We start from the raw sequence: 25,247 nt of genomic DNA, 5'->3' as shown, positions 1-25,247 counted from the left end.
CTGGTTGACCATTACACAAAATGGACAGGTCTGCACTATTCCAATAAATCTGCAGCAGTTGTCTCTCACTGTATCATTAATTTCTTTATACAGGTTTGGACTGCCAAAGAAAGTTTGTAAATCATGTTTGTAGTTTATTTCATAACATGTTATTTCATAACATGTAAAATCTGACCTGACCTGTGACAGTAATTTTGATCCATATTGTTACGGGGTGAGTGAGACTAGAGGCGAGCGGATCCATGTGCACGCTTTTATTGAAGGGACAAGACAGATACATAGTCGAAAAACAGGCAGGGTCAAAGCAAACGGCAAACAGGGGTGTCAGGGAAGAGACGAGTGAATAATCCTTAACGAGCGAAAGTCCAAAAAGGCAGGCGGCAGGCAAACATAACCGAGAAATCCAGGCGAGAGCGAAAAACACGGAGAACACAAGGAAACTAGGAAACACACTAACAATAACAATACAATATAACAATCCGTGACTTGCAAGGGGAAAGTCCGGGGTTTTTATAGTGAGCCTGATTATACAACGCAATTTTGGGTGATGGGAGTAGTAGTCCGGGGTGCAAAGCAACAGTCTGAATGTAATGATGGAGTGAGAGTGACATCTGGTGGTGAGCGGTCCGCAGAGCACCGACCAGATTCGTGACACATATAGGCCTGCACTAGAGGCTTATCTGTAATATCAGAATTAATTAGCCTTAAAAGTGACCTATTATACCCCTATTTATAAGATGTAAAATAAGTCTCTGATGTCCCCAGATTGTGCATGTGAAGTTTTAGCTCAAAAAGCCATACAGATAATTTTTTATAGCTAGTTAAAATTGCCACTTTTAAGGTATGAGCCAAAACGCACTGTTTTGGTGTTTGTCCCTTTAAATGCAATTCAGCTAGTGCTCCCAGTTCCCTTTTCAGAAGAGGGGGAGCTTCAAGAGCTCATGCTCTGGCAAAACCAGTGCTGGCCTTTGCGAACTGTGCCGTGTTTTGTTGTTGGATGTCCCTCGCTTAATTTTGGAGATGCTAAAACAATTATCCATGCTTTTATAACCACCAGATTGGATTATTGTAAATCCTTATATAACGACTTACCTGTCAAAGTTATTAATCACCAAATGGTACAAAACTCTGCAGCTCGAGCCCTTACATTTAACAAAAAAATCTGCACATATCACTCCCATCCTCCACCAACTTAACTGGCTTCCTGTGTCCAAACGTATTCAGTTCAAACTCTTAGTTTTAGTTTATAAGGCCTGTCACAGCCTTGCCTGTAGCAGTTACTGCAATCCTATTCTAGCAATGATAATTTGTTTGTTGTGCCCAAGTTGTGACGAGTGGGGTGGTGCCGAGAGCCGTGGGAACGGAACAAGGCTGGTGGAGTATAATGATAATAATGAGCGACACCTGCGCCACTCACCGGTCTCGAGTCCCATGGAGGAGCTCTGGAAGGATAAAAGGAGGAGCGACGACAGTGGAAGACAAGAGAGGATTAAGCCTGGACTTTATTTTGTGTTTTGTGTGTGGCAGTCATCTGAGAGGGCCTGCCACTTTACTTTTGTGTTTGTTTAATTTATTATTAAAGTGTTTAAGTGTCCGCCAGTTCCCGCCTCCTTCTTCCCATTCTACGAACTTTGTTACATAAGGCCCTAAGCTATGGAATAAGATGCCTCATCCCAGATAGCACACATGTCTATTTGACATCTGATAGGAAATTTCCAATAGTTGTTTTGCAGATGAGCAAACTACATCTTGCAGATGTAAATGCAGACTTCAAATAGACATCTCCGAGAAGTACGTGTGCTATCAGGGATAATATTTGTGCTGCCTCCTCTCTCCAGATCTTTAAGGCTAAACTTAAAACTCATCTATTTACTCTATCTAAATAACTCTTTTACCTCTCTAACTCAATTTCACAACTTTTGTCTGTATGACACATGACCACATTCTTTACATAATTGATGTTCATCATGTGATTAGATGACCACTTGTTGTTAATTATCTGTAGTTCTCTGTTTGTCTGAATGTCCCCTCTGATTGCCAATAGCTTGTATTATTTTGTAAAGCATCATTGGGTTCTTGAAAGGCACTATAAAAATGAAACATTATTTTTACCAGTTATTACAATTTCTATTTTATGATGGTCAGTTATGAACTAATAGATGAAATTGAACTTAGAGCAAAAACTTTTTTAAAAATTATGTAAATGACCCCCGTCAAAAGTTTACATACCCTTGAATCAAGCCACAGCCTTAGATGAAATCAACAGATTTAAAAAAAAGACAGAGGATGACTCAACAACACCACAAACAGCATTAGCAGTTTCACTTATGTTCACTGACTAACTAACTAGCTTGAATTATAATTTCATCACACTATCCTTTTAGCCAGATGGTTCTGCAGACAGGTTCTATATATTGTTTTAATGTAAACATGTAGATCTGTAGTGATTCTTTGAGAAAATGCAATTAATTTTATATCGAGATCCACTGTTTTTTTTTTTTTTATCACTTTGACCACTTACCAAAATTACGTGCATGACAAATGACACAATAGATAGGCTTCCTGTGTGGTTAAGCAAGATGAGCTTCATTTGAAAAACTACGTAGCAGTAGAGACACGAAAAGACTTTATAAACCAGAGGACCTCATAGTCTTCACAGGACAAAGTGGAAGAATATCACTGTTTGCTCCATAGCATAACCCTCATAAAATGGCAACCGCAGTAAGTAAGCAATTCTTAATAAATCAGGGGTGCGTTTCCCAAAAGCATCTGTTATGAACATAGCTAACTATGTTCATTAGTTTCATTGAACTCTATTAGTAACGATGGAACTTGTGACCATGGATAGTAAAAATTATGAATATGCTGAACCTGCCTGTGATCATTTTACAGTACTCTGACATTATTTAATATGAAGTCTGTTCTAGTTAGTGTAATGTTTAATGTTTTACTGATAAATCACTGTGGTATCCAGAAGAATGGCTTTGTCATTTGACAAAACTTTACAACTAAAACCAGCTGGGTGTAACAGGATGTATCATGTATCTTGTTAATGTTCTTAGGTACACAAAATTATTACTGTTGTACTTAAATTTCCAACAATCTAATGTATTTAGGTCCAATCATTTATATATAGACAAATTCAACATTATCATTAGAACAGGATGTAAACTTTGTAAATGATTACCTAGCATATGTTTACTGTATAATAGTGCCCTTTGCATGACATACTTTATTATGTACAGTAGACTGATTGCATGACTAAATGTTGTTTGCTTTTACTTTGTGTCCCCTGTGTGTTTCTGGCTCTTTGCATTGTGACAATATCATCTAACTTCATCTTCTCAGACAGGCTTCAGTGTGAAAATCAATGGGCGCAACAAACGAGAGTTACTCCTTGAGGGAGAACACATCAGCATACAAGACATGAAAATGAGTCATGATATAATCCTAGAACGAGAACAACAAGTTCAAAAGTATCTTTCCAAATACATCACAGATTTTCCAACTCCTGTCGAATTCCACATCACTGAGATGACCCATGTCACAAACAAGACAAGAGTTGAGGAGATCTGGAAATCAGGAGGATTCAAGGGTCTTGATAAAAATTCATTTTCATGGTGGAGCCTGAAGATTAATAAAACGGATATAAGAGCAGCTGAGGAGCGTTACTTCGAGAGACTGATTCCAAACAGAAGCGAAGAAGAAAAAACAGCTCAGCAGCAGGTCCTGAGTCAGTTCACCACATCGCCTGCATTCGATATTGACACCTCACGCTACGGCAACTTCCGGTTCACGTTTCCTCTGACTGAACTGATGGAAGCCTACAAGAAGCAGAAATGTGATGGTGAAGAGCCGGTTCTCCGGATATACGGGACCAAAGTTTTCAAGCAGGAGATTGAGTATGTTGTACTTGTTCACAGCCCTGAGTTCAATGAGCAGTTCTGTCAATTTCCAGAGTTGACATCCAGCCCATTGGTGGCTTATGATGGGGAAAAAGTCATCTGGAGAGCCCAAGCCATTTGTGAAACTCACAACTTTCAAACTGTAATTCGTGGAAACACAGTACTGACAGAACCCATGCGTTCACATGAGTTTTATGTGTGGGATCATATTAGCCTTGTCTTTCACACCAAAGATGTCCTGACCTTCCCTAAAAAGAAGCTGAAGGCAAGCCTTAGATTGTGTAAACTGGATACAAACATAAACCTTTCAAATGGAGAAAACTGCTTGAATCATTTACAAGCTGAGAAATTCTTTGAAAGCTTGCAAGATGATGATGATGATGAAAATAAAGATGAAAAGGAAGAACATAAATCCGTGGAGGTGAAAATTGAAGTGGACTGAAGGTGTGAAAATTCTGTAAGAATTTTTACAGTTTTGTGGCTTTGCTCTTTCTGTCAAGCAGCTTGAGGTAAAATGGTAAATAATTAATATAAATAAATAAAAGGTATAGGGTAAATGTTATCTTACCAATATTTGTTAAATGTTAAATGAGATTTAAAACAACAAAACAAAACTGAAACTGTCTAGATGTATGATGTTATTCAAAAATATATTCATTGCTTTTTTTCTTTAACCTAATGCTCTTTGTCATTCTTTAACCAATCTAGTCAGTGTTTAAACTCTCACAAAGATGAAGATAAAGATTTTATTTTGGTGCTGTCAATTACCTAGCATGCCTTGTCTGTGATGAATTGATTGCTGTTTCAATAAAGCATATCCTGCTCAAGAAGTATATTTTTTTGTAGTCTCATAACAAACGCTGTCACAATTGTCACCAACACAAACATGACAACTTTTTACAACAAGAAACAAACAAACAAACAAACAGAACAGTTCTCTAGAAATGCATGGTGTTTCCGTAATATGGGATATACTACGGAAACACCATGCATTTTTAGAGAACTAGAGAATCTTTAAAGTATAAGTGAAGCAGTCAGTCAGGTTTACATTATTTTTTAAACTGATTTCCACTTAAATATACATGATTAAAAGAGAAGTCCACTTCCAAAACAAAGATTGACATATAATGTACTCACCCCCTTGTCATCCAAGATGTTCATGTCTTTCTTCCTTCAGTTATAAAGATATTATGTTTTGTGAGGAAAACACTTTAGCATTTTTCTCCATATAATGGACTGATATGGTGCCCTGATTTTGAACTTCCAAAATGCAGTTTAAATGCAGCTTCAAACGATCCCAGCCGAGGATGAAGGGTCTTACCTAGCGAAACGATCAGTTATTTTCATAAAAATAATACAATTTATATACTTTTTAAATGTCAAACGCTCATCTTGTCTTACTCTGCCTGGACTGTTTTTGTTCCGGTTCATGACAGTTAGTGTATGTCGAAAAAATCCCATCTCATGTTCTCCCTCAACTTCAGAATCGTCTTATATCACTGTTTTACCTTTTTTGTTAAGGGTGTTATAAATAAAATAAAATAAAAACTTTGTCTATAATTGTCGCAGGTGCTTAATTATGTTTTCACATCTTTTTGTGTTTAAATGTTTAAATAAATGAGGTGTATTTGTTTGTTCAAGTGCAAGAAGATGTGAAAGAGAACTGAATTCCCAAGTTGAGTTCTTTCGCATTTCTTTTTCTTGAATGCTTTACAATCGGCAAGGCTTAAAAACATGTGCAAATGATTCAGGCAGTCAGTTGAAATAGGCCCTGATAATCATCACTACCTTTCACCCCATTAGCAACAGCCCTTCCTCACCCTGTTGGGTTTGTTATTCTAAACATATTATATTCATTGTTTATTACAAAAGTACTATTATTTTTATACTTATAACCCCCGCCACCAGTATTTGTTAGCTACTCATTAAATTACTGATAATAAATAAAATTAGCCGTCGTCTGAATTATCACCCAATAGCATCCACTTCATTAAGGCTGTCTACATAGAACTCAAATATTGAGTGCTCTAAGGCTTCCATGAACGTATGTTTTTCCTGTATTAGGCATGCGTTCCAAAATATTCCTTACAGCTCTGTTTAGAACATGATTTGAAATTCTGGTGTATGTCAATGGCTGAACATCAAGATGTCATCTGTGTGATTAATTTGTTTCTCTTTTCAGTAGCTTTCAGCAGTCTGTAAAAATATACCTCAGGTTTCTTGTCAAATCTCTTTGTACAGTCAATCACAAAGCTCGTTCTGGTTTTAGAGGTGTTTTGTGTGTTCTGTCATGGCATTCGCGTTGAAACCAATGCTGCCACTCAGTGGGCGGAGCCGCAGCCACTCCGGCTGGCAGTGATGTCACATGCAGAGGGTCTATTAGGAGAGACAGGAGGGAGAAGACAACCACAAGCATGAAAATGGGTCAGGGGTGAAAAAGGTGAGAAGGGTGCTCGAGGGGTGATGTGGCCTCTAATGAGGCCGGGAGGTGGGGGGACTCCCACAGATTAAATATTACGGCCTCATTAGGGGACATGCTGTAACTTAACTTATTTATTCTTCCATCATGATTGACAGCCAAGTTTTTTGTTTGTTTGTTTTTTTTTGGGCAAAGAAATCAACCTAATAAGTGTTTTCTACCATTATCGAAAAACATACCATCAACCACAAATGCTATTTGCTATTGCAGACAGAGCATGCTAGAAAAAAACATGTTTGATAAAAGTTTCCCTTTGCCAATTTTACAGTAGCCAAATAAGTTGAATGGAATAATAAGCCAAGCACAGGTTCTGAAAAAATACTGTATTGACATTTGTCTAAAGACAAGATATGAAATAGAGTTGCATCGTTCTGCCCTAACACACTCATACTGCAAAAATAATGTTTGTATTAGTGTTAACGATACTTTAGCATTAAATGTAACTTACTCTTTTAAGCGTACGTTCACATGAAGCGTCTAAAAACGCGTGGAAAACGCGAGGCGCGCGCGTCGCTTCCTCCACCAATTTCAAAGCGCTTGGGCGCTCGCGCTTCTGTAGCGTCTGCTGTTACTAGGCAACCATGAAGGCGCTGTCAGTTACAAAAACATTTCTGCTTTGGATTTTAAACTGCGCGGCTCCATTGAAAATAAATAGCTTGCGCGCGCAAAACGCGCTGCATGTGAACGGCGACTAAGCCTTTGGTGACACATACACAGCACGAAATTAAATTGTGGATCCCCTGTCGTCTTCTCCCACGCGGATTGTCCCGCAGGAAGAAATGGCGCCCTGGATGTCAGTGGATGGCGCCCACGGTCTACGAACGCGGGACGCTCAGCTTTCACGATTTGAAATGGCTCAAATCCACTTTATATTAAGTTTTAATTAATCAATAAATACCATCCAAGACCCCTCCCCCCCACCCCCTCAAAAAGAATTTCTCATCGGATCTACACGATTCAAGTGGGTCACCTGTTTTGGCTTCAAAACGGCGAATTTCGCCGAAAGGTGAGGGATTTTCATGCCTGCAACCATAACAATAACAACAAAATAACATGTACACAAATCACAACGCAAAAACAACAGTCATTAAATTTACACATAACGTAACAGACTGTAAAGACATTCCAAGTCTAAATAATTATTTTCAAGAAAATAGGTATTTTAAATATTTTTCCAGTTAAACTTGAAAAATTAATTGTCTGCATTAACACGCTAATTTATTTCTGTAATTATTTTTTGTTGTTTTTTGCAGGTTTGGTCATCTATATGAATATGAAGACATGAAGAGGAGACATTTGGGATATATTTTTTTGGCAAAAAATGTATTTCTTATTCAGAATATTACAATCGAGTAAATCAAATGTAATAGCTGAAGAAATTCTACCAAATCTGTGCTAATAAAACAGTTGTCAAAATTTATTTATATTATTTGCTAAGAATTGTGGCTGTTTTTTACAGCCATTATGCACATACCCCACTGCACAGCACAAATGGGGGACTCGGAAAAGTGTAGGTGTCACTGGTCGCTGTTTTAATTTATTTAATGCAAAACAATTTTGTATGGTTGTATTCCATTCTTGCGTATCCAGCCTCGTAAGCTTTGGTTGTGACGTGCCTAAAAATGCCCCCGTTTTGTGTTTTCATTCAACAATGTACAGCATTATGTTCATGTCACGCAACGTCGACAACATGAACTCGGTTTCCTCAGCTTCCCAGAAATGCAATGCTGTCTTCCCTTCCTATCTTTCAAGATCCTTATACGTGACCTTGATGGCAATACGTTTCCACCCACAGGGGCATTTGTACGGCTCATTTCCACACATGCATTTTGAGTCTTCCTTTAAATCAGTGAAATTATGAACATGGCATCTAAGAATTTGTCTATAAGCACAAATAGCTAGTGACAAATACATTTTAGCAAAACTGCTAAAAAATTAAATACATAAGAGTTCATTACCATGCTTTGTTTCTTCTGAGAAGAGATTCAATGTAGAAAGCAAACATCAGAAAGCAAACTGCAATTTATATTGACAAACTTTTATTTGATGAAATGAGGAAGTGGTTCAATGATGGTTTGCAGATTAGGGAAGCTAAAATGTATTCATACTGCCTGTAGCAAATATTCAAGCTAACTGGAATAAGTTGGAGTCCACCTTTAAAAGTTAGCATATGTGAAGATTTACATAACAGGTATATATTTGTACATAACATTTTTATAGTCCTCGATCAAAATGAAGATTTGGAAGAACTATTTATAAAAAAAAAACAAAAAAAAACAAAAAAAAACACAGCACGAGTTTACAATTGTTTCATTTCTTTTTGGTACGTTTCCCACTGGATTTCTCTTTAGTGTGAAGCTTCATGTGAAGCTTAAGGTTTCCTTTAATTTGGCATGTCTTTCCACATACTGGGCAGGTGAAAGACTTTTCTTTACTGTGAACGCTCATGTGAGTTCTAAGGGTTGCTTTCTGTCTGAAACTCTGTCCACACTCGGGGCAGGTGTAAGGCTTCTCTCCAGTGTGAATTACAATGTGAACCTTAAAGCACGTTCTGTTCGTGAAACCCCTTCCGCAGTGTTCGCACATGTAAGGCTTCTCTCCAGCGTGAATTTTTACGTGATTCCTAAGGTCATCTGCGTCTGCGAAACTCTTTTCACACTGATGACATACAAAATTCTCTTTTGTGTGAATCTTCATGTGAACACTGATGGATGCTTTGTGTCTGAAACGCTTTCCACACACATCACATGAAAACGGCCTATCGTCATTGTGACTGTTTATGTGATTTTCAAGGGATAGTTGTGTTGCGACGCTCTTTCCGCACAGGTCACAGGTGTAAGGCTTCTTTCCGGAGTGAGAACACAGGTGTCTTTGATAGCCTACTAGTTGAGTGAAACGTTTTCCACATTGCAGGCAGGCGAAAGGCTTCTCTCCAGTGTGAATCCTCGTGTGGATTTTAAGGGCTCTTCGATTACAGAAACACTTTCCACACTCTGAGCAGATGACACGATTGTGAATTCGCTTCTTAGCTTTTTTTTTTGAGGAAGTCTCTTCAGCTTCTTCTCCAGTACCGAGATTATGATTCTGACATTGATCTTTCTCCTGTTTCTTATACTGTTTTTGAACCTCCTCTTTTATTGCCATCAGGTCTAGGATGAAAAGAGACAAATACAAGTTAAACCTTCTTTAAATGCAACAGCACAAAAGAGAGCAACAATGACCCACATATGCCATTTATTAAAGGAGGAATCCACTTCCAGAACAAAGATTTACAGGTAATGTACTCACAGCCTTATCCAAGATGTTCATGCGTTTCCGTCTTCAGTTTCAATTTTTGAGGGAAACATTTCAGCATTTTTCTCCATATAATGGACTGATATGGTGCCCCGATTTTGAACTTCCAAAATGCAGTTTAAATGTGGCTTCAAGCGATCCCAAATGCTTTTGTAAACGATCCCAGCTGAGGAAGAAGGGTCTTATCTAGTGTAACGATTATTTTCATTAAAGAAATACAATTTAAATACTCTGTGTATTCTGGTTCAAGACAGTTCGGGTATGTCGAAAAACTCCAATCGTATTTTCTCCCTCAACTTCAAAAATCATTTCAAAATCATCCTACATGAAGTACCGACACAGTCTTTGCAAAGTGCAAATGTCAAGATCATCAAACACCCTTAACAAAAAAGGTAAAACAGCAATATAGGACGATTTTGAAGTTGAGGGAGAACATGAGATGGGAGTTTTTCGACATACACTAATTGTCATGAACCGGAAACAAACAGCATTCAGGCAGAGCAAGACAAGACGAGCATTTGAGATTAAAAAGTATATAAATTGTATTATTTTCATGAAAATAACTGATCGTTTCCCTAGATAAAGCCATTCATCATTTAACAACTGCATTTGGGATCGCTTGAAGCCACATTTAAACTGCATTTTGGAAGTTCAAAATCGGGGCACCATACCAGTCCATTATATGGAGAAAAATCCTGAAATGTTTTCCTCGAAAAACAATTTCTTTACAACTGAAGAAAGAAAGACATGAACATCTTGGATGACAAGGGGCGAGTACATTATCTGTCAACTGCTGTTCTGGAAGTGGACTTCTCCTTTAAGGAATATCAAACCATCTTGTGGATGGTGACAGTCCTAGAAATAAATAAATAAATAAATAAATAAATAAATAAAAAAAATATATATACACTACCGTTCAAAAGTTTGGGGTCAGTACATTTTTATTGTTTCTTTTTTTTTTTTTTAAGAAATCAATACTTTTATTCACCAAGGATGTATTAAGTTAATTAAAATTTTATTAAAAGTTAATAATAAATAATTTACATTGTTATAAAATATTTATATTTCGAATAAACACTGTACTTTTTAAACTTGTTATTCATGAAAGAATCCTGAAAAGAAAAAAAAAAAAAAAAAAAAAAAAAAAAAAAAAAAAAAAAAATCACAGGTTCCAAAAAATATTTGGCAGCACAACTGTTGATATTATCCAACATTGATCATTCTAATAATAAATCTGCATATTAGAATGATTTCCGAAGGATCATGTGACACTTAAGACTGGAGTAACAGCTGATAAAAATTCAGCTTTTCATCACAGGAATAAATTCTATTTTAAAGTATGTTAAAATAAAAAACATTATTTTATATTGTAAAAACATTTTGCAATATTACAGTTTTTTTTTCTATATTTTTAATCAAATAAATGCAGCCTTGATGAGCATAAGAGACTTCTTTAAAGACTATTACAAGTCTTACTGACCCCAAACTTTTGAACGGTAGTGTATATATACTTTTTTTTTTTTTTTCATTTTAAGTAATCTTGAGGACTTTGATTCAATTAGAGTTGGAGCTACACTCGGCAAATTTGTGGCATCCCTGGTCTAAATATTAGAAAAAAATATTCCTTTTTACAATGGTCAGTTTTGCAGAAAAACTGAATGTGTGAACAATAGTAGTCAGGGTTTGTTTAACAATGGGACTGAAATCTTATTACTAACATTACATCTCTTCTAGAACTATTAGATCTTCAAAAGCATAGATCACAACATTCTCATGGACAGCCTGAGATTAGGCATCTGTGGATAAGAAACTAATGTTTTATGCCCTATGGGAAAATGAAGAGAGTCATCTGTAGTATGGAGTGCCACAGGGCTCAGTATTAGGCCTCTGCTTGTACATGTTTTTCATTAGAGACATTCTCATTAGAACAACTCGAAGAAACTAAAATAGTGTTTTAAACATCAAATATGAGATGGGTGGTAATTTTCTTGAACTAAATTCTTAATTCCTAGTTTGTAGAACAGCCTTCTTCCACAGAAATGCTGTAGGGTCAACAAATAAGCTCTAGTTGGTTTAAAAATGCAGTGGCTAAAGTTCTTACAAGACGCATTAGCTCTTCTGGCATCACTGCAGTTTGACTGCACAGAGAATGACAGTTATAGGCCACATAATTTGCCAGAATCCATCTGAAACTGTCTACTTTGGCAAACCTGTCATTGATGCTGTTCAACACAGATTTAAAAGACAGTGATATTTTGAAAGGGAGAGACGTCACTTTCTGTTTGTTACTACCAGTTGGTTTCAAATGGAGATTTGTCAAGTTTGATGCTTAATCCCTCATTTTTTTTTATTTTAAAATCAATCTCAAATCAAAATAAACCTTATTAGACTTTTACACTAGGTGAAAATAACCCAAGGTCATTTAACACCATTTATGATAGAGAATATATTGGATGTTTGTCTGCCTTTAAAGTCTGCATGGAATCAAAATTTATATTATTCATTTTGTTCACAACCATTGCTAGTCTTGAGGTGAACAATTCATCAGTAAATTAATCCACTGAAAAGAGAGTTTGTCTTGGTAATCTGTAATCAAAATCTAAACATTTGCTTTTCCTCTAGAATGGGATTCCTTCTCTAGTCACGTCAGTTCGACCTCCAACAGATAAGTTGCTATGTATGGAAGCCTGTTTCCGCCTCTGAATAAAAAAAAAAAAAAAAGTTATTCCAATTTCTTTTCTTACAATTCTGACTTTTTACTCAGAATTGGGAGATATAAACTCACAATTGTGAATTATAAAAACAGAATTGCAACTTCTGAGAAATAAAGTCGCAATTGCATGATATAAAAACTCAGTCGCGAGTTATAAAATCAGAAATTCCAGATATAAAGAGATATAAAATCGCAATTCTGAGAAATAAAGTCAGAATTGTGAGATATAAACTCGCAATTCTCTGAACATATCAGTCTTTTTTTTTTCCCCTCAGAACTGAACTTTATAACTCGCAATTGCGAGTCAGAATTGCAAGTGTACATTTTTTCACAATTGTTAGTTTATATCCCGCAGTTCTGACTTTATAACTCGCAATTGTGCATTTATATCTAACAGCTCTGAGAAAAAAAAAAAGTCAGAATTGTGAGTTTGAGACACAATTCTGAGAAAATTACCTTTCTTATGTTTTATTCAGTGGCAGAAACAGGCTTCTATAGATATGAGTGAGAGAGGAATAAAATAAAACCCGGCCCTCTATTCAATATTCCATTGGAAATACATCTTTATACTGAAATAAATTTGGCAGCTGACCTTGCGGTTCACGCAGACTTTAACCCTCTGGGGTTTGAGGGTGTTTTTGGGTCCTGGAGAAGTTTTGAGATGCCCTGACATTAGTGCTTCTTTTGGCATCTTAAAAACATTTATGCGTGGTTAGTGAGAAAAAAAAAATAAAAAATCAACTTAATGATACACTCAATGTAAAATTGTTAGGCGTACTTCTGTACTATTTCTATGGCCTGTAAAATAAAACCATTTTAATTATGACACTCTTAAAAAAAAAAAATCATTCATTTCTGTAGAGCTGGACATTTTAAATAAGGATCAAATGAGTGATTCAGTTTTGAGAATGAAAACAAACCTATTCCATCATCACTATCTTCATTCTTCACTTCAAACGTTTCTTCAATCCTCATGTCTTCACTCTCCTCTTTAATAAACGCCATCTTTATTTGTTCATCAGTATCTTCATGTTTCAGACTAAATACTTCCGCAATCTTAATGCCTTCACTCTCCTCATTGAAAAACGCCATCTCGATGGCCTCACCAGACGTTTTCTGTGTGTTAAAGATGAGAAGAATTAACAGATAAACAAATAAATAATGCAAACTAAGCCTCTGGGTGAGAGTTAATGGACTTAAATGACCGGATTAACCAAAAAAACATTCAAAACTAGCACTACAAATGAACAAAATAGGTTAGACACTTAATATTTAGGCATGTATGGTTTACATTCGTAATGGTTGGTTCATAGGAAACATTTAATAGTCCACTTTCATAAAAATATCTGCAATTGGTTTGTAAAAGTTGTCATTAAACACGTTTGTGTTTGTTGTACTCGTTATTTTGATCAGCGTCCATTGAATCAAAACAGAGAATCGTTTTGTTAATCGTTTGGTTTCATTCACGTACATGCCAAAGCACCGTTTTTGCGATCGTTTACTGACAGTTACTGAATTAGTGTTTATGAAAAACCGACAAACAATATTACATGTTGCGAAACGAGACGGAGCTTTTGTTATTCTCGTGCAGATGCGCTTTTCTAACCAAAAATAACGTGCATTAATGTGAGATAAAGTATTACGATGTCACATTCAATAATAATGAAGCCATTTTACATCGGTTGCAAAACCTATAAAGTGTTTAAATAGACGGCATTCATTTACACGCTTAAAAACAAACCTTTAATCGAACCCACAACAAATGCCGGAGCGCTGCGCAATCGTCGTCGTCGTCGTCGTCTTCTTCTTCGACTGTTTTATGGCGGTTGGCAAACCAGCTGGCTGGTGCATTTACCGCCACCAACTGGACAGGAGTGTGGAGCGTTGATTGGGAGTTAGTGAAAAAAAAAAATATAACAAAAATGAAAGAAAAAGAAATTAAAAATTATTACCTTGATATAAGCCTATATTCTATGGAACAAACCGGTTTCTCTGAGGAAAGACATTAATATATTACAGACCCTAGAGTCTTTCTGTGCATTTTTTAATATATTTGTTACTGTCATGTCCTTGGTTCCTGCATTGCTTAGTGATTCTGAAAACTCTGCGCTTTTCCTGTACACTTTGTACACTGATTCAGTACATGTTCAACTGTTTCTGGTGTTCCACACTGTGCACAGTTACCGGATTCTCTTTTGCCTATGGTGTATAATGCAGCATGTAGCCTATGTAAAGCTGGGCATTTCAGCTTATGAATGGCATTTTGTATTGCAAGTGTTTTTTGCACATTTTGATGCCTTGATGATAGTGGTAGGGGCTTGAACTTAACTAGAGTAGCTAGTAATGAAATAATGTAATTTAATAACAAATGTAACTAATTTGTTGCAGTTACTGAAAAACAATGTAAAGTTAAATTACAGTTACTCATGAAAATGTTGATTACAAAGGGGATTACATCTGAATATTTTCACACACTTACAGATTTGATTTCCCAAACTGCATTGACTGCTCTAAAATATGAGACACCAATATTTCAGGAGTTTAGGACACAGAACCAAGGCATTGTTAGATGACAGTGTTTCCAGTCATAGCTATGCAAGTATTTGATTTCAAAAATGATATTATAGCTACTAAACTATCTTATAATTTAAAAAATCTGTATTTAACCTCAGAATGATCTCAAAGTAAAAAAAGATGCTAAAGTCTGATTTTGTGGTGACTGTCTTTTAAAATTAAAGTATAATAATCATAATTCAAGTGATGAAGGATTTTGTAAGTCTCACAGTATTAGTGTTCAGTACTACTGTAAGGTTAAACTTGCCTGCTTTAAAAGTTTAAAAAGAATTAACAGCTGAAAACATTCCATAGAATTTTAGAAAAGTAATCAAAAAGTAATCAAATGTAAGCAGTTTAAAGTAGTTACACTACTTATTACATTTTAAATAGGGTAACTTCTAATCTATAACAATTTCAAAATAACCTTCCCAACAATGTTAATACATTTAATATATTTTTTGAAATGTATATATAAATTATTTGGATGAATTTGTCTGTCTTTTATCAGATTTACCAATTATCTAGTGCTTTCCTTAGTTTCCAGTAGCCAAAACTTAAAGTTGTTGGAGGGCTAATAAATTTGCAAGAATTTGGCTATATTTCATATATTCATATATATTTCATTTGGCTATATATCAGCTCTCGCTATCTTTGATCACAGGCCAGGCAAGTGATTTTGTCCAGGAATCATAAAATGAATAATAATAATAATAATAATAATAATAAACAGAAGGGGATACCTACTGCATTGATTTGGTTAGTTTCAAGGTGTGGCGTGAGAGCGTGTGAACTGGTTGAAATGCGTCTGTCTCACGGTGAATGCGTGACACTTGAGAGCCCTGATAATGAATGATTAAGGGATGTGTGCCCTATTCAGAGTCTGGTTATAATAGAGTCCTCCTTTCAACTTCCATAGCTATTTCTCTCAGTGCCCACTTTGTTTTGAATATTATATAAATGTCTCCCTTTTGTCTCGTTGTCCCAGTTCTTTTGCCATATTCTGTTTAAAGCTGATTTAAATTTTCCCTTAATTTCCATTTTACTCAGAGGGATATTGATGTCTATCTCAGAGTGCTTTAGAGACCTCTTGGCTAAATGGTCCACTTCCTCATTGCCTTCTACCCCCACATGTGCTGGAACCCATAAGAAGGAAATGCTCACTCCTATTCTACATATTCTGTAGAGATGTTGTAAGATTTCGCAAATGATGTCTTGCCTAGATGCAGATTTTCCACTGATTAAGCTCATCAGTGCTGAGTATGAATCAGAGCAAATTACCACACGCATCGGATGAACTTCTTCCACCCACTGTAGCACCGTTAAAATTCCGATAACCTCTGCTGTGTATGCACGTCCTTATTTTGCTGAGTTAGATGTGTTCCTGGGCCGACATATTTTGTTGACCCTGGAACAACATTTTAATTCAAAAATTTAATCTGGACCACATCCCTACACCTAAACCTAACCTTACCCATGAGTAATGCCTAAAATCAGAGGAAATGATAGATGAATGACACTGATGTACAAGCACCAAACACTGATTGTAAGCCTAAACCTCACAAAAACTATAAACTATTAAGCTTTTTTCAAATCTGATTGGTTAATCACAATGTTGTTCCAGGGTCAACAAAGATGTTGATACAGGAACATGTCGTACTTGGTACTGCGACGTTATGTCATCAAATCAAAATAAAAGTCCTGTTCACGGGATCTTAAAAACAGGGGAATTTAGGGCTGAATTATAGGTGAAATACATATTTAAATACATGTGGTTCAACTGTGTGCCGAAAATGCGAAGAACTACCAAAGAAATTGTGAGTCTGTCCAAAGTGCAAAAAAATATAATGCAATTTAATGATATTAAATGGAATTATTTACCAAATATCTAATGCAATGTAACCATTATAAATCAGATTATAGAATTTTTTGAGTATTGATAAAGAATTTCTTTAAAAGATATGAGTATAAAAATATATATTTTTAATTAAATTTATAGTGTCCAAAATATAATTGGTGTTGCTGTCTCTATGGGTCATTAAGTGACTTTTCAGTCTCTATATTACTTACTCATATTTTCTCAAAAATGAGTCACATATTTATAAGAAATGGCTTAAAATAAATAATGTCAAACTATATTTATTTATTTATTTATTAGTTTTCTTAATTTACTGTGTCCCCCAAGTCATCTTCCATCCTGTTAGTATGCACTTTTCTTCCAAAGCAGACAACAATTCCATTGAGACCATTTTAAACAAGTGATATTGTTTATTTTTCCCACTAGAATTCAACTGTAAAAAGTGAGGTAATTCTTTTTTTTATGTTATTCTGCTTGTCACACTCTTAAAGTTCCACCCTGTTAGGCTATGTTATGGAGAATGCTTGTCTGGTCCAAAAAAAAACAAACAAAAACAAAAACAAGAAAAAAAACATCTGACATACAAGTGGTCGGATACCAGAGGTCGCCTTGCAATTCTATTGACATTCACATTACACAGACTGTTGCACCACACCCTGGACTACATTTCCCATGCTCCACCTCACCGAGTACACACAGGTGTATCCAAGCACAAATTATACAAAATATGAGGATATCATATTCAAATCAAGGCCGAGTATTGTATAGCATTTAGCGCTCTTCTAGTGTTGCATTACAGAGCCATTTCTGAGTTTCCTTTGTCTAGTTTAATCATGTTTCCAGTCTAGTGATTTGAGTCTGGTTTCCTAGCCAGTTATCTCATCTTGTTTATTAAGCAGCCTGCCCTGGAATCATTGTCTGTCTTGGATTTACCCCTTGTCTTGCTATTTCGGACTCTGTTTGCTCCTCATTATGAACTCTCGCCTGTTTAGTGGACAGTGTTGGCGAGTAACTAGTTACATGTAACAATATTACGTAACTTAATTACAAAATAAATGTAAATGTAATTAGCAACAGTTACTGAGAAAATATGTGTAATTAAATTAATTACTTTTGATGTTAATAATTACTAAGGGGTTACATCTGATTTTTTTTTTTTTTTTTTTTTTCACACCCACTCCCACATACAGATTTAATTTACTTTCTTTCATAAATTGCATTGATTGCTCTAAAATCAGACGATAATGTTTCAGGAGTTATTTTTCCTATTTAGGTTTATGCATATACTTTATTTTTTAAGATTGTTTTTTCCAAGGCATTGTTAGATGCCAGTGTTTCCTGTCCTAACTATGCAAACATTTGATTTCAAAAGCTATTAAACTATTTCTTGTTATGATTTTAAATCTGCATTTAACCTCAGAATGATTTCAAAGTAAATAAGAGCTGTTAAGTCTGAATTTGTGGTGGCTGTGCTTTAAATTAAATTATTACACAGCTCTGTGGAATGCCTGATTCTGATTGGTCAGCCATGACATTCCAAGGTATGTTATTCCTTGATAACAGCTGGTAAAAGCTAATAACACAGACTCATCCAGGCAACTTAAGTGAGCGCTATATGCTAGATAGCTTTTCTTGGTGGAAGAAAAGCTATCATTTGGTTAGCTAATAAAATATTAAAACTCAATTCAGTATAATGTGTACATTTTCGCTCTGTTGTTTTATACCAACGCTGCTGCTGTCATTTTGTTTTGTACACTGTAATGAATACCTCAACACAGGTTTTGGATATTTTTACCCAGTAAGTGTGTGATGATAATGAAAAAAACAATGGTCATGTTGTGATGAGTACAACCTAGGGCCTGTTTCATAAAAAACGCTACGAAAGTGGGGATTTAGTCTAAAACTTGACCTGAAATAACCTAGCAAATCAAGACAATCAAGGCTAAATAGGTTCCATCAATGATTGTCTTCAAAAATTTTTTGTTATGCTCATTGAAAGTCTCTTCACATCCTGATAGCAGTCATTGTGTCTAAACGTATTTATATGCACATATATATTCTGAGGACCAAGTGTTGAAATGTTTGTCTAATCAAAATGCTCGGTCCGAACATTATGATTGGCTTTCCTACCTGCCTGTCAACTTATGTATTTGCATACCTCTGCGCACCCTGTTCGTACAGACAGGACAGCGCATTCATATACGCTATGCAGAAAGAGCAAGAATGTCAGTCAAACATCAACAACCTGATCTTCCATCCTGGTATTGTAATACTTTCACTAACTGTACTATAAAGTGTTCTTACAGTTATTGATGTGATGTTGTAACCGCCACCACATTTATGGTAGTTTTGTGGCAGACTGACAACTGCACATGTGCGAAACAAGAGTCTGTACATTCTGGAAAGGTGAAGAGATGACTCACTCTACCGACATCTGGCTCTCTTTATTTTATTTATTTCCTTTCTGTGACTTGAGTTGAATGCATGCTTGTTTACAAATTTCGATCCCCATGCATGGATGAGTGTGTCGGCGCGTGAGGCATTTTATTAAAATCTGCCATCTTCTCATCTCCTGTGCATTATTAGCACCACACAGTTCTCCTATCTGGGCTGTTGAACATGTCAACTCAGCGTTACAATGTATTGTAGTAATGCTGTCTCTGGTCGTCTTGTATGTTGCGTTCATGCGTTCGTTCATGGCTTTGGACGGCAATTTTCTGGGAGGGTGGAACGTTTGCTTTCAGTGCTGTCAGGCTAAAGTTAGCATTTTCCAAGATCCCCTATTGCAGCTTTAAGTTAATGCAATCTCACTTATTCAATCCAGGTTCAGTGAGTCAAGATCATGTGATGTGCACACTTATTCTTAAGCAGCTCTTAAGTCAAGTCAAGTCAAGTTAATGTCGATCATTGACAAAATTGAATATATTTGTGCTGTTTAATGCATTTGAGATTTTGTGTTTTCCCAGTGCTTAATTTGTAAATTAATAATTTCCAGAACAAAATCAGCAATTTCTCAACGCTGTGATCGACATCAACCACACAACTTTTCCTGAAACATGACGTCTCTAAACGATCTGCCATCCAGCTTACTAACATCACTGACATTCAGTTCACTATTCTCTGTCAACGCAAGCCGGAGTCACAAGATAAGAAATCAAACGGGTTTATTTATTGAATGAGTTGCGGAGCAGATGGTGAAAAGCAGATGGCAGGTGAGTATTCAGTGCGAACAACAGTTCTTGGGTTGTTAGCTTTGATGTTTGAATCTTTGTCTTTTGCAGGTTAACTGGAGTTGAACAGAAACCAAGGAGAACAGGACTGATGGAGCATCGCAGTTTTTAAAGGTAAGTGTACACAGGTAGGTAGCAGATAAGGGATCAGATAATGTTTAGCAAGGTGAACGGTAGACCGGACAGAGTGGATAACTGAGTGGAGTGTATTGTTATAGGAAGCTTAATATGGCACCTATAGTATTGATAACGTGAATTCAGTTCAGTTTTTAAACATGCAAAGTCCATTTCAATGCACATGCAATTCATTAACATGCTCTCGCTGCTTATATTATCACACATAGCTTTGCATCAGCCACCACGTATTTAGGTCTTTAACAGTTTAAAACACAAAATGTCTTAATAAACTGAACTTTAGTGCGATAATAACAAAGATATTTTACATTTTGATTTCCACTGCCGTTAACATGACTTACCCATAGTATTGATATCCTGAACTGAAGACAAGATGGCACACTATGCATGTATCAATACTACAGTACATCAAGAGGCTCAAACAACGCTAAAATTACTTTATGTTTGGTAGAATTATAGCGACATCTTGTGGACAACACAATATACTGCCTTACATGTATATGCATATATAATATATATATACATATATATATATATATATATATATATATATATATATATATATATATATATATACATACAGGGGTTGGACAATGAAACTGAAACACTGGCCAATATAGTGTTGGAGGTTTCATGGCTATATTTATGCAGCCTGGTGGCCAGTCTTTACTGATCGCACATTCCACCAATAAGAGCAGAGTGTGAAGGTTGACTATGTGCACCCAATAGCTCAAACATTGTACCCTGAAGGTGGTGCCGTGTATTAGGATGATAATGCACCAATACACACAGCAAGACTGGTGACAAGAGTGATTTGATGAACATGAAAGTAAAGTTAAACACCCCACTTTGGGGTGTTTTGGAGGAGCGAGTCAGGAAATGTTTTCATACACCAACATCACATAGTGACCTGGCCACTGCCAAAGGAATGGCTCAAAATCCTTCTGGCTACTGTGCAGGACTTGTATTTGTCATTCCCAAGATGAAATAATGCTGTATTGGCTGCAAAAGGAGGCCAAACACCATACTAATTGTGGTCTAAACCCAGGTGTTTCAGTTTCACTGTCCAACCCCTATATATATATATATATATATATATATATATATATATATATATATATATATATAGGCTAATTCTGTCATGTAACACCACATTTATTTGTGTTAAAGGCCTTTTCTTTGACAAAAAGTGTTTCCACAAATTTTTGCGACACTTGAACTAATCGATATAGAATTTATGCGCTGAAGTTAAACAGAAAAATATTTTGTCAACACATGAGAAATTGTGTCGATAAATGGCATTTCCATCAACTAAATTTCGAAGCGCTTAATATTTTTTCGCAAAAAATCCTTTGATGGAAACCAGGCTTGTGACTGCAGTGTTTTCTGACAAAGAAAGTGACAACGGGGAGCCACGATCACAGGAATTGTTTCACAGTGCCAATCTTTCATCTGGGGCCATCACTCTCAGAATTGAGAAGTAAAGTTTAAGAATGATTTACATTTAAATTTTAGCAAATCAACAAAATGGAAAAACAAGAATCTCTCACAATCAGCATTAACGCGTTTCTTGAGGTGCACTATAAGGTGTTTGTACAATTACAATTCACTAGTTAGAATAAAACAAACAAAAAATACGAATTAGTTAAAAGAGAAATTTGGGCACAATTGGAGTTTATATTTGTTTTTAAAAAGTTACCGAAGAAAATTTAATAAAATGTTTCATGTCTAAATGCATTTTTATTAGGCTCCGATGTATAGGTTTCTATGTAAGTACTTGTACTTCTGATTGGGCTGAGCCTGGGATTTGATGGACGTATACTATGTGTTGAGAGCATTCATTCAGTATCATTACCTCATTTTTGACTGAGATGACTTTTAGGGGGTTTTGCATGTGAACTCTTCATGTTTTATGCAAGTATACTGCATGCATGCAGATTGGTGGCAGAATGGAGAAAAAACCTCACAATGGAGAAACCAGGCCATATGAAACCAGCATGGTGTGGTTTAATTCCAGGTTGCGTGGTGGAAAATGCACTTTTATCTACTGAAGACATAACTCTTTCTCTCCTCCTCTGATGATTTTGAAATGTGCAATCCTCTGGGAAATTCCCCAGAAGGTTGTAAAGAAGGTTGGTTATGAGGCAGCACTTGATCCACTGCTAAAAGACATTGTCCATTTGGAAGAAGAAGGACTCTTTATTCCTTTGTTTGGAAAGATTATCAAAGGCATAACAGTAAATGTAATAGCTGACAATGTAGGAGCCCATTCACTTAGTGGATTTTTGAAAAGCTTTTCTGGATCTCATGTCTGCAGGTTTTTTTTTGGGAAAGTTGTCAGAGTTTCAGGTAAGAGAAGTAAGGACTGAGGCCTTCCATGCAAGAATGAAGCAGGAACATGCTTTTCATGTACAAGCAGCTTTAGAAAGTCCCACTCTTATTCACTTTGGTGTGAAAAGGCAATGTGCCATTAAAAAAAAAAAAAAATCAATAAAACTTGTTCCATTACCTATTTGAGGGAGTAGTAACTTAGAAGTTGGCTTTGTGCCCTGATCTTCTGATAAAGAAAAAAATAATTTACTTCAACTCGATGATGTAATCAGACAATTCCCCTACAAGTGAACTGACAAAGCTGACAGCCCAAAATTTCACACAGATGACACAATTAGATTCCTGGTAACAAAGATATCTTAACACAGGCATAGATACTTGCAGGTTTTTCCAAAAGGAAACATTCTGCCAAAGCACCATTTCATGGAGCATTATCCACAACTAATCAAAGCTTTTGGGCCACTTGTCTGTGGACCATGTGCTTTGAGGGGAAGCATAGCTTTCTTAAAACAAATCGTCTCTGACATACCAACTGTTTAACTATCTCTTTATAAGCATCATTTCATGCTGGCTTACCATCTGCACTGCGCAGATGTACTCCAACATGTCCACAGTGACTGTGGATGTCCTCAATAAAGTTTCCTGGATAAACATGCATTCAGGTTGCCAATATAGTGACTTGCCATGGAACCACTTACTCAGTGGAAATGATTTTGGCATATGGATCCTCTGTGGGGCTTCCAGATTTAGTCTGAACTAAATCTAATTTTTATTGTTCACAGCCAGCCTGTATTTGCTGTCAAATTTAAGTTTATCGACTGATCCCCCTTATAATTGTTTCAAAGTGCCAGAAAAGGAACCTGCATGGCATCTTTTAACAGATCTTAAAGACATTGTTGAGCTTGTGGTTTCTCTATTTCACACAGATGACAGAATTAGATTCCTGGAAACCAAGATATCTGAACAAAGGCATAGATACTTACAGGTTTTTCAAAAGGAAACAATGTGCCAAAGCACCATTTTTTGGACCATTACCCACAACAAATCAAGGCTTTAGGCCCACTTATCTGTGGACCATGCACTTTGAAGGGAAGCATAGCTTTCTTAAAATTAGTTGTTTGACATACCAACTGTTTTTGCAACATTTTACTGTCTCTTGTTGTTAGGCATCATTTCATGCTGGCTTAGCATCTGTACTGCACAGATGTATTCCAACATGTTCACTGTGTCTGTTGATGTCCTCAAAAAAAGTTTCCTGGAGAATCATGCATTCAGGTTGTCAATACAGTGACTTGCTCAGTGGGAATGATTTTGGCATATGGACACACTGTAGGGTTTCCAGATTTAGTTTGAACTAAATCTAATCTTTATTGTCCACAGCCAACCTGTATTTGCTGTAAAATTTAAGTTTATCGACTGATCCCCCACAAGTGGACTGTGGGGGACAGGGTCCTTCCCTGACACTCAGTTTGTCTTGTGTTTGTTTTCTGTCTACATTGTCTTGAGTCAGCACATGGCCTTTTTTACATTTTGTCAGCCATGTGCTTCTCTAGCCCCTCCTCCTCATTTCCTGTACCACACCCTCTTGTTAGTCCTTGTTATTTTAATTGCTCTCACCTGTTCCTCATGTGTCTTCCTTCTCTCTTGTCTGGTTGGTCTTGTATTACTTATTTTATCTTCTTTATTATCCACCATGTTCACAATGCCTGTGGATGTTCTCAAGGAACTTTCCTGGAGAAACATGCATTCAGGTTGACCTGCCATGGCACCACATATATAGTTGGAATGATTTTGGCACATGGACATTGTAGGGCTTCCGTTATTTATTGTCCACAGGCTATGCATATTTGCAGTTTTACTGATCCCCTTATAATTGGTTTCAAAGTGCCAGAGAATGAACCGGCATGGCATCTTTAAATAGATCTTAACGGCATTGTTGAGCTTGTGGTTTCTGCATTTCACACAGATGAGACACTTAGATTCCTGGAAACCAAGATATCTGAACACAGGCATAGATACTTGAAGGCTTTTCCAAAAGGAAACATTGTGCCAAAGCACCATTTCATGGAGCATTATCCACCACTAATCAGGGCTTTTGGCCCACTTGTAGCTGTGTAGAGTTTGCGCTTTGAAGCAACACGTATGGCATTCCAACTGTTTTCACAACATTTTACCATTGCTTGCAGTTAAGCATCAATTCATGCTGTCTTGCCACCTGCACAGCACAGATGTACTGAAACATGTTCACAGTGCCTGTGGATGTCCTTAAGAAAGTTTCCCGGAGAAGCATGTATTCAGGTCATTTCAACTGAATGACCTAATCAGACAGTTCCCCCACAAGTGGACTGACAAACCTGACAGCCTCACGGTGTCAGGGTTCTTCCCTGACACTCAGTTTGTCTTGTGTTTGTTTTCTGTCTACATTGTCTTGAGTCAGCACATGGCCTTGCTTACGTTTTGTCAGCCATGTGCTTCTCTAGCCCCTCCTCATTTCCTCTACCACACCCTCTTGTTATTTTAATTGCTCTCCCCTGTTCCTTGTGTGTCTTCCTCCCTATTTATAGTTCCTCTTGTTTTTGGTGGTTTGTAATCATTCTTATCCTCAACATCACTGTCTTTGTGTTGGGCTACGTGGATGTGGTGGAGTATGTCTTCCTTCTCTCTTGTCTGGTTGGTCTTGTTCCCCAGTCTTGTCTAGGCCCTGTCAAGTCCTGTGCATTCTATGTTCTTGGTTTTGGTTATTTTTAAG

At 36.5% G+C, this 25,247-nt stretch overlaps 1 protein-coding gene across 1 annotated transcript; it reads right to left on the bottom strand.

The window, feature by feature from the left end:
* Nucleotides 1–8,413: 8,413 nt before the first annotated feature.
* LOC127161437 (gastrula zinc finger protein XlCGF46.1-like) lies at nucleotides 8,414–24,262 on the bottom strand. Its single transcript, XM_051104209.1, has 4 exons — nucleotides 24,116–24,262; nucleotides 14,133–14,255; nucleotides 13,312–13,507; nucleotides 8,414–9,533 (listed from the first exon to the last, which is right to left on the bottom strand). Exons 1-4 carry the CDS (start codon nucleotides 24,260–24,262, stop codon nucleotides 8,695–8,697), a joined length of 1,305 nt encoding a protein of 434 aa, XP_050960166.1. The 3' UTR covers nucleotides 8,414–8,694.
* Between the last annotated feature and the right edge of the window lie 985 nt (nucleotides 24,263–25,247).

The sequence above is a fragment of the Labeo rohita genome, unplaced genomic scaffold, assembly GCF_022985175.1.
Source record: "Labeo rohita strain BAU-BD-2019 unplaced genomic scaffold, IGBB_LRoh.1.0 scaffold_652, whole genome shotgun sequence".
Lineage (NCBI taxonomy): Eukaryota > Metazoa > Chordata > Actinopteri > Cypriniformes > Cyprinidae > Labeo > Labeo rohita.
This window is presented reverse-complemented; position numbering and strand designations above follow the sequence as displayed.